At 50.5% G+C, this 10,676-nt stretch overlaps 1 protein-coding gene across 1 annotated transcript; it reads left to right on the top strand.

The window, feature by feature from the left end:
- Positions 1 to 730: 730 nt before the first annotated feature.
- Positions 731 to 10,589, top strand: LOC146766144 (protocadherin alpha-2-like). The gene has a single exon (XM_085591154.1). It carries the CDS (start codon positions 1,878 to 1,880, stop codon positions 4,437 to 4,439), a length of 2,562 nt encoding a protein of 853 aa, XP_085447280.1. The 5' UTR covers positions 731 to 1,877; the 3' UTR covers positions 4,440 to 10,589.
- Positions 10,590 to 10,676: the final 87 nt, after the last annotated feature.

Here is a 10,676-nt window from a genome sequence, read left to right as displayed (position 1 = left end):
TAAATATTGCCTGCACTGAAATTCCTGTAGGTTTGGAGCACATTTTGTGCTGTCATATGATTCTGCTGCTTCCTGGCACAGGTGAGAAGAGGGAAGCAAAGGCAGATGGAGAAGTGACCTTAAAGCTTTTCTAGGAGCAGATGTGCTGGGCATGCAGAGGATGCTTTCAGTGTCAGTGACATGGTGAATTTTGTAATAGCTCTGCAGGTGAAAAATGAGTCAGGCAGAATTGCTCTTCACCCAGGTAAATGAGGAATGTGGTGTCATCATGCTTTTTTTTGCAGTGTTCTTGGAGAATTATCATTCTGGATTCTGATGGGTTTGATTTTGTAAAGGAGAGACTTCCTTGGGTCACTTAGACTCTGCAGCTTTTTTTGTATTAGATGTCTGCATGGGTGGACTCTTCTGTGATGTAACAAAGCTGTTCTCTACTCTGATTGCTTTGTGGGTTTATTTCTGGGTCCTTGAGATGACTGAAGGCTCCAAACGTGGATGGGTCATGAATGGAGAGGAAGCTGCAGGTGCATGGCAGTGGAAGAGAACAAGAAGGCTCTTTCCTGTCATGAGGAATGAGAGGTGGAAGAGGAGAGGCCTTTTGCTAAAGGGAATGTCTGTGCTTCATGACTTTGTGGTGTAGCTGTTTGAAAAATATTTCCTTAAATGGGAAAAAAAACCCCCAATAGTTGATACAAGTAAGGAAGCAACTGACAAGTGGAGGGAAATGACTGCACAACGTGAAAAGAAAAAGCAAAGGGAAAAAAAAATAAAACAAGAAAAGAAAAAGTACAAAGAAGAAATGGAATAAAAGAAGCAATGGAGGCAATGGTGGCAAGGAAGAGGAACGAGAACCTTTTCTGAAGGAGATGTTCATGGAGAATGTTTTCTGAACATTTGGAAGGAATATTAGTAAAGGAAATAGAAGCACGTAAGAGATAAGGAAAGAAAATGAGAAGGAAGATGTAAAAAATATGACAGTGAGGAGCATGAAGAAGATATAAAGAAAAAAGAATTACGAAATAGAAGGGAAATAGAGAAAAAAGATAAATAATAGCAAAAGATAATGAAGGAGAAAAGTATCTATCAAGGAAGGTGACTACAAGTAAGAAGTAAGAGAGAAAGGGAACAAGGAAGTAAAGAAAGAAGAGAACGGCACAAAAAAGAAGGAAGATAAAGCAACAACCGACCTTATGTTTAGAGCAGAGATGGCTCCTTTCCCCCGGTTGCTTCACCGCGCCCCTACGCTGATATACTATAATTACTGCAGATATAACATAATTAGCGCTGATAACTCCAACAATGATGGCCTGACGCGTCGCAGGAGGGAACGGGCGAATTGCCAGGGGGGTGAAGAAGAGCGAAGATTAGAAAGGAAGTGAAGATGGCTTAAAGATTAGGGCAGGGCAAAAAATGAAAAGGATAGCGAAGAGGAGACATAAGAATAGAAAAGAATAGGAAGACTATAATGGAAAGAGTAGGAAAGAGAAGGGAAATTCAAACCAATGAAAACGAGAGAAATAATGTAAGAAGAAAGGACGGAAAGTCTATGCAAGCAAATAGCAAGAGATAAAGAAAAGGAAATATGAAAAATAAGAAGCGGACAGAGGAAGAGATGGCACAGGAGACGGCCATGAGGGAGCGGAGTCAGAGGCGCGGTGTCGGAGCGTGTGAGGCGGCGGAGCAGCGCACGGTGTCGCTGCAGGCTCAGGAACGGCGTGTGGGCGGCTCCGCCCCGGTGCGGCGGAGAGCCCGGCTGTGAGCGCGGGGGGGCGGCGCGGGCCGGGCAGCAGAGCCGGTGCGAGCGGGCGGCGGCGGGGAGCCGTGCGGGGCCCGGGCCGGGGCCGGCGGCCGGAGCGGCGGCCGGAGCGGCGGCGGTAGGGATGGAGGAGCGCTGCTGCGCGGCGGTGCTGCGGGTGCTGGTGCTGCAGGCGGCCTGGGCGCTGGCGGGCGGGCAGGTGCGCTACTCGGTGCCGGAGGAAGCCAAGGCCGGCACGGTGGTGGGCCGTCTGGCGCAGGACCTGGGCCTGGAGGCGGGCGAGGCGGAGGCGCGGCGGCTGCGGCTGGTGGCGCAGGGCCGGCGGGCGAGCGTGGAGGTGAGCGGGGCGAGCGGCGCGCTGCTGGTGAGCTCGCGGCTCGACCGGGAGGAGCTGTGCGGCAAGAGCGCGCCGTGCGCGCTGCGCCTGGAGGTGCTGCTGGAGCGGCCGCTGCGCGTCTTCCATGTGGAGCTGGAGGTCACCGACATCAACGACAATGCGCCCGTCTTCCCCGCCGCCCGAAAAAACCTCAGCATCGCGGAATCGTCTGTGCCGGGGTCTCGTTTTCCGCTGGAGGGCGCGTCGGATGCGGATATCGGAGCGAACGCGCAGCTCTCCTACACACTAAGTCCCAGCGAACATTTCGGTCTTGAAGTGAAACCCAAAGACGAAAACAAAATCTCCGTACTGCTCGTATTAACGAAACATCTGGACCGGGAGACGATTCCCGTTCACCGGTTGGTGCTGACGGCGAGTGACGGGGGCCAGCCGTCTCTGACGGGGACAATGGAGCTCGTGATCTCCGTGGTGGATGCAAACGACAACGCGCCCCAGTTCAACCAGTCGGTGTATAAAGTGCAGCTGCAGGAAAATGCGGCCCCAGGAACTTTGTTTTTCCAGGTAACAGCGACAGACAAAGATGAGGGAATTAATCGAGAGATATATTATTCTTTTAGCGACACAATTTCTGCCAAAATACAGGACCTTTTCAAAATTGACGAAAACTCCGGGGAAGTCCGAACTGCAGGGGAGCTGGATTTCGAGGACACTCAGTCATATGACCTGGAGATCGTGGCGAAAGATAAAGGGACACCCTCGCTGTCGGGTCACTGCAGTGTAGAACTGAAGGTAGTGGACGTGAACGACAACGCGCCGGAGGTGTGGGTGACGTCGCTGTCGGTGCCGGTGCCCGAGGACGCGTCGGTGGGGACGGTGGTGGCCCTGCTGAGCGTGTCGGACCGGGACTCGGGGGAGAACGGCCGCGTGCGGTGCTGGGTGTGGCCGGCGTCGCCGTTCGGGCTGGAGGCGACGTTCGCGGGCTCGTACTCGCTGGTGCTGCGCGAGGCGCTGGACCGGGAGCGGGTGTCGGAGTACGAGGTGGAGGTGCGTGCGGAGGACGGCGGGGCGCCGGCGCTGGGCGCCAGGCGCGGGCTGCGGGTGCCGGTGTCGGACGTGAACGACAACGCGCCCGCGTTCGCGCAGGCCGTGTACACGGTGCTGGCGCGGGAGAACAACGCGGCGGGCGCGGAGCTGGCGCGGCTGTGGGCGCGGGACCCGGACGAGGCGGGCAACGGGCGCGTCAGCTACTCGGTGTGGGAGGGCGGCGCGGGCGGCGGCGGGTGGCGGGCGGCGTCGAGCTACGTGTCGCTGGAGGCGGAGAGCGGGCGTCTGTGGGCGCTGCAGCCCCTGGACTACGAGGAGCTGCAGGTGCTGCAGTTCGAGGTGCGCGCCGTGGACGCGGGGGAGCCGCCGCTGTGGGGCAACGCCACGGTGCAGCTCTTCGTGCTGGACGAGAACGACAACGCGCCGGCGCTGCTGCCGCCCGCGGGCCCGGCACCGGAGGCGGGCGCGGCGGCGGCCGAGGCGGCGGCGGCGGCGGGCTCGGTGTGGGAGCCGGGCACGCTGTGGGCGTGGGCGGCGTGGGGGGCGCCGGCGGGGCAGGTGGTGGCGAAGATCCGCGCCGTGGACGCGGACTCGGGCTACAACGCGTGGCTGCGCTACGAGCTGTGGGAGCCGCGGGGCAAGGGCCCGTTCCGCGTGGGGCTCTACAGCGGCGAGGTGAGCACGGCGCGGGCGCTGGACGAGGCGGACGGGCCTCGCCAGAGGCTGCTGATCGTCGTGCGCGACCACGGCGAGCCGGCGCGCTCGGCCACGGCCACGCTCAGCGTGTCGCTGCTCGAGGCCGCCGAGGCGGCGCTGGCCGCGGGATCCTCCTCGTCGTTGTCGTCGTCGTTGTCGGTGTCGCGCTCGGCGGCGGGCGCGGAGCCGGGGCCCGGCGGCGCGGCGAGCGCGGCGACCAACGTGTGGCTGGTGGTGGCCATCTGCGCGGTGTCGAGCCTGTTCCTGCTGGCCGTGGTGCTGTACGTGGCGTCGCGCTGGGCGCCGCGGGCGGCCGTGCTCTCGGGGCCCGGGCCCACGACGCTCGTGTGCGCCAGCGAAGTGGGCAGCTGGTCGTACTCGCAGCGCCACAGCCGCAGCCTGTGCGTGGCGGACGGCGCGGCCAAGAGCGACCTCATGGTTTTCAGCCCCAACTTCCCTCCGCCGCCGCCCGGCGCCGCGCCCAAGGACACGCAGCCGGAGCCCTCCGCTCTCCTCCACACGGTCAGTGGCTCTGCTTTCCTCGCCTTTACTCTTTCGTTCCCCCCTCTGCCACATCCCACCCGACCCCTGGGTAGTTCCTGCTTGTAGAGCGGCTCCGCCCCCCGCGGCCTGAGGGCTCTGCGATGTTGTCTGATTTTTCAAAATCTTAAGGGCGCCTTTGTATCTGCCCCTGCGTCCCTGCCGGAGCCCCTCAGCTCTTCCTGAGGTGGGGAAATGTCTTCGGGTATTCCGCAGCAGTTCACGGACCGTAGCTGAGGTTTCATATTCTGAGCTCGAGTTGTTATCTCCTCTATTTGCTCTCCTGTAGAAAGAAATCTGTGTTGATTGTGGTAATAGGGGCGCCGAGGTGTGAGCTCTGCAGACAAAGCTTTTGCTCGCTGGTGTGTAGCGTTTTAACCCTCTCTGGCTGAAGGAGGTGAAGACACGCGGGCTGTAGTGATGACCATCCCCCAGGCACCATGTGCCACTTAACTGCCTTTAGTGATCGCTGATTTTGCAGGTATCAGCATTGTCAGAAACTGTGCCCTCGTCCTCCCCAGTGCAAGCGACGTGCTGAAAGGCTACAGCTGAGGGCTCAAGGTTTTCTCTCTCTGTGGTGTAAGTTTCCCCCACTGATTCTCCCAGCAGATTGGTTATAGTACCTGGCAAGGCCTTCTTGGGCTTTTCCATTTTGCTTTTCCCAGTGTGTTGGTTTTCTGGAGAGCATTATAAACTGTTTAAACAGAGGTTAGAGATTCAGAGTTGGTGTAAGAAAAGGGATTTTTTTTTTTTTCTAGAACCCCCTTCCCCTTCAAAATCATTCCATGTACTTTGTTCATGGCTGGAGATTGACATTTGCCTCTCTCGATGTTCTTTTAATATTTGTATAATCACTGGTAGAGTTGTGAATTATCTGGAAACATTCTCCTAAAAAACACACAAACACACCTGTATGGATATTATGGCTTACACTGCAGTTGTCATCAGCATTTGGTTTTTTTCCATCAGATAATCACATCAATGCTCTTTGTCGTTAGAGATCTACTGATACCATGTCTACAAATAAATGTCCAACATTTCAGGAGAGGAATTAGCAGGTGATTAGGATTTCCATCCAGAAAAGCTGAAGCATTAGAAGACACAAAGGGTCAGTTACAGGGAGTCTGTTGAGCACAGCATATATAATATGAGGTGTATGGAAGTTTTGTGCTGTCATTGATGGAACGGTTGTAGACTTGCATTCCTGGCCAGAGAATTGGCACAAAGAGCAGTTGTTATGATATTCTTGGAATATTTGTATCAGAAGCCACGTCCTTTCAAAAGCCCTGGAAACTTACCAACAAAGAAGAAACTCAACGAACGAAACAAGCACCAAAATCCCTAATAACAAAACCTGAAGCATGAATTTTCCTACAGAAACAATGTAATCCTTTATGTTGGGGTGCTTGTCAATGACTCAGTTATTCTATCGCAGCATGAAGCCAATGCCATTTCCATGTAGAGTTATTCTGGCATCACCTTTAGGAAGAGTAGAGGACTGGGTGTGGTCTATATGACACCATGTGTATGTTATTTATGGTGCTCTCATTGCTGGTGATTGCTGCAGTGAGCCCTGTGGAGGTAAAGGAGGCAGTGAGAGGTTGCAGAGGCATTGTGGCATTGTGGAGGCCCTGGCCATTTCCTGGTACCAAGGTTGAGCTTGAGAAGTGAGATTTCTCTGATGGAATTGAAAGTCCTTGGGAAGCCCATGGACCATATCCTGAGACAGCCCTAGGTACTATTTACTGTGCTGACTGCGGATCATGCTGGTATTTAATGTGGTTTCTTATGAAGAAATCTGTACTGGTATTTAATGTGGTTTCTTATGAAGAACTCTGTACTCTGACTCTCCTCCATAAGAGGGGTGATGCAAGGTGACAATTGTGACTTCACTCTTCTCTCTCCTCATGGTGTAAATTCTCCCATTTGCTTGGCTCACCTGAGTCAATGTAAAAGCAGGGACAGACTTAAACACTTTTCTTTCTCCAAGTATGTTTTTATTCTTGTTACCAGTAGAAAGTGAGCAGGCTGAGGAGCGTGACCTAAAGTGTATGTTTTCTTTTTTTTGTCTTGCCTTTCTGAAGTGGATTTCAGGTGGGTTGTCCCATGAGGTGGCATGACCATACACTGTTCTGTTTTCATGTTATTTTAATATTTGCATCAACAGCCACACCCTTAAAAAAGCCCTGGAAACCTCAAAAATTCAGCCCATACTCAACACCACATTTTCCTGTGCAGTAGGTATCACTGTTGGCACTGATGTATTTTTCAGCATTTGGGTTGGTCTTTCACAGCATGCTGTCAATGGCCATCGCCTTTAGAGTTGTCCTGCCATCCCCTCTATAAATAGCATTCCCAAAGTGGGTAATGTTTCCATCTGAGACTGGAGAAGCCACAGGAGATGAGGTGAGCATGGCAGTGGTGCTGAGTAGGCCCTGACCATGTCACAGTATGAGGTGTGACCTCCCAGTCTGTGGGAAGAGGAAATCCCTGGGAAGAACATTGGGTTTTGTCATACGAAGACAGGAATGTGAGATGATGTTCTTGTCTCTAGAACACTTCCCAGAAGAGGGAATGGAGGATGCCTAGAGAAAATGATGAGGCAAGATGGGTACAGATTTCCTTCCCAAGATACATTCCTAACGGTATGGAGCTGAAGGCCTTCAGGGTATTGAGTTAATTCTGTGGTAGTTTACTGCCCATCATGTCCCTTGAGGTTATGAATATTTCCCACCAGGAACAGTCCCTTGTGCTGCTGTCTGCCCGAGGCAGACAAGGCATTGGGAAAGAGGATGTGCTGTGCAGACTGCTGACTAATTCCCAATGAAGTTTTTGATTCCTGTTTTGGACAACCTTTTCTAGGAGGGGAGCACTTCAACCTCCTGTCCTTTTGTAGTGGTGGGCATCTATAGTAGCTTCCACAGCCACAGAACTTTCCATCATGGTTCCTTGGTCCTCCCCAGGCTAATTATTAAAGGCACGTGATAATGTAGCTGCCCTTTTTGTGAATTCAACTTCCCATACTTCTGGACATGAAAATTTGCCCTGGGTTGAAGTTACGTGTCCCTTTGTCACAGGTGGCTCATTCTATGTCTGACGTACACACAAAACTCTTCTCAAAAACCCAGCTGTGGTTCTCTGTGGTACAAATTCTCCCACCCAGCTGATATTGTAAGGTGCACTTGTGCTTTGGCATTTGCTCTCATTCTCTCAAAGTGCAAAATCCATGTGGACTGGGGTGAGAACTGACATGCTATTATGTCATAAAGTTCTTATGGAATCAGTTCTTATGTTCTGTGGTGTTTCCACCAGAGATTGCTGGAAATGCATAAACCATGAAGTATATGCAGATGAGAAGACAGTGGGGGCCTTCATATCCCTCCACGTGTTCTTTGTGCCAATTGTAAGGGAAGGTGAGGTTATGCAAAGGACATTCTTGTGGCAGGATTTGTGGTACTGTGAAAGAGATTCTGCAAGTGGCACCAGGTACGGCCTGGGTGTGTGTTGTGATGGGGGTGACCTTCAGCAGGGAAGGGTCTTGCCTGGGGGAGATGATCTGTAGAACACAGTCTGTGTCTTTGGCGAGGGAGTGGAGAATGTGTGCTTAGGGGGAGTTGCCATTTCCCAGGGTGTGAGACAGAGGATTCTAGTAGAAAATGTCAAGAAAATGCTCCACAGACATTACCAGTACCTGGGATTTCTTCAGCTCCCCATACGTTCTTCATATCCTTATGCCCAATTGTTCCCTTCATGCATTTCAATACAGTAGAACTGGATTAATTGTCTTCCTTCTCCTTTCTTGCCAAAGCCTCACTGTCTTGTTTTTCTGTCTCTCATGTCAGCAGTGAGTTGGTAATACCAGGTAATGTGAGATCCTGAGCATTGGCAGCTGTCTGGGTTCAAACATTTGGGTAATTTCCTGTCGGTCTGTAGGATGACTTTTCTATGCTCCTGAGCTGAGGCTGATGAGACAATTTCCTTCCTTAGCTTTGTGGTGCCTCTTTGCCATGATAGAAATGCACTTGGGAGCACTGTGCTCTGCCCAATGATATCAAGGCTTTTCTAGAATGCCGGTAATTATTTTCTGTCCATCATTGCCAGTTGTCTCTGTTAGTGTTAGAACCAGTTTCCTGCTCTGAAAATATTTCTTTTCTGAAGAAGCAAGTAGTGATGCCACAGGTAAGTCCCTTCTTGCTGAAGAAGATGAGTCTGAGAGACAGCTGTGCCTATTTGCCCATTATGCCTATTTAGTTATCATTATTCCTATTTAGTTGTGGTATCTTGGATTGACTGAGCGTGTGTAGATTGGGAGCTGGACTCAACACTCTTTGTGGCTTCCTTCCAAACATGAAATACTTTATAATTGCTGGGTTGGACCAACAAAGCCCCACAGTCTGCTCTCATTTCTTTCTTGCTTCTTCCAGCACGGCTTGGGCAGTTGGCAGCCAGCAGAGATGGAGGAGGGCCTCTAATGTGTTTCTCAGAACAGATGTGTTGGGAGTAGAGAGCATGTTCTCAGGGAAAGTGCCGTGGGTTAAGGTTCACAGGTAGTTCTGGGTGGATCATGGCATTGAGTGAGAGGTATTCCTTGGTGGCTAATGCCCCTGAGTATGGACGTTCTTGCTGTGTTTTTCTGGCAGAGCTTATCTGCTGAGAGGAGAGGCAAGAGTTTCTCATTCATCAAGCAGGTGGAAAATGAGGCAGGGAGAAGAGCTCTTCACTGAAATACGTGGAGAATTCTTAGGAACTGTGGTTGCACTGTGCTTTTTCAGTGTTTGTGGCAGAATGGTGCGCTGCGCTGTGGAGCATTTGAGTTGCAAAGCGAGAGGATTTCATGGGTTGTTTGTGCTTCTTGGAGCCTCTTTGCACTGATGTCAAAGTACCTGGAGATTGGTCTTCTGATTCCAAGACAGGTGTATGCATTTTCTGGTGTAGTGCAGCCGTTCTTTGTCATGTTATTGCCTTGCTGTGTTATTGCTAGTGCAGGAGGTGACTGGAGTCTGAGGAGTGTGGGTTTCTTCCAAACGGGGAGGGAAGGGGAGAGGAGGTGTAGGGACAATATTTTCTTGACTTTTTCTGGAGATCGGGACACTTGTTCCTGAACAGGAGGCATGCAAGGTCCCCATGAGCACTCTCATTAAAGGGCAGGTCTCTGATGCATGAAGAGGATGATGCAGAAATGTAGAAATCATTTTCTTCAGGAAACATTTTGGTAAAAGTGGAAAAGTATGAGCACAGAGAAGAAGAGAAATCGAAGAGGGGAGTGGGAAGCATGAAAGGAAAAGGAAGAGAAAAAAAATCAAGGTAAGTAAAGGAATAAAGAAAGGAAGAGGAAGGAAAAGGAATATTTACAAGTAAAAGATCAAGCAAGGAAGAAACAGAGAAATGAGGAAAGAAGGGATGATAGAGGAGATTATAAGCATACACCAGCATTTTATCTACAAGCTCTCTGCAGTCGAGGACCTCTGTATCCTCGGTACTGAGGAAGCCTGTGCAAGCCTCGATGAGGACTAATGAGCAACAAGAACAAGAGATTTTGTGTAATTGTATATCTGCACTAGTAATGAGAATGTAGCAAATACTGCATTAAAAGAAAAAGAGAATAAGCAAAGGGGGAAGAAGAGAAAGAGTGAGGGAAGGACAAGGAAAAGAAGAGGAAAAGAGAAAGAAAATGAAAGAATGAAAAAGCAATGGAGAGAAAAAGATTAAAGGAAAGATTAAACATTAAATAAATTTGCTGGCATACAGCAATGTTATCTCTGTACACAAAAAGGTGGGATGAGATGAAGCCGAGAGAGAAACAAAGGAAAAAAAAAAAGAAAGAAAGAAGAAAGGAAATAAAGGAAGGAAGGTGACAAGGAGGAGAAATCAATGAGGGTGTATGTCAAAGAGATTACCAGGATGCACAGATGTTCTCTTCTAACACTGAGTGAAGTTGGTACCTGTGCTCACCAGTTTGGCTCCTGTCCCGTGCGAAGGAGATGATGCCCTGTAATTAGAGCTCATGGCTCCTACACTGATTACCGCGATCACTCCATGGGAGAGCATCAGCAACTTGGGACAGTTTCATAAAAGATGGATGGAAATAAAAGATAAAGGGCAATAAAAGTTGTACCTGCAGGGCAAGAAGAATATGGAGAAAGAAGAGAAGAAAGAAGTAAAACAGAAGAAAAACCAAATAGATTAAGGAAAAAAACCAAACCAAAACAAAAAAAAACCCACCAAAAACCTAACAACAACAACAACAAAAAAAAGGTGTAGGAAAAAAATGTATAAAAAGATAAAATAAACAAAAATATTTAAAAT

The sequence above is a fragment of the Lonchura striata genome, chromosome 13, assembly GCF_050655825.1.
Source record: "Lonchura striata isolate lonStrDom1 chromosome 13, ASM5065582v1, whole genome shotgun sequence".
Classification (NCBI taxonomy): Eukaryota; Metazoa; Chordata; class Aves; order Passeriformes; family Estrildidae; genus Lonchura; species Lonchura striata.
Note: the sequence above shows the minus strand (reverse complement) of the source record. Positions and strands in the feature narration are given on the sequence as shown.

Coding starts and splice junctions, on each gene's coding strand:
- LOC146766144 (XM_085591154.1), top strand. CDS start 1,878: ATGGAGGAGCGCTGCTGCGCGGCGGTGCTGCGGGTGCTGGTGCTGCAG.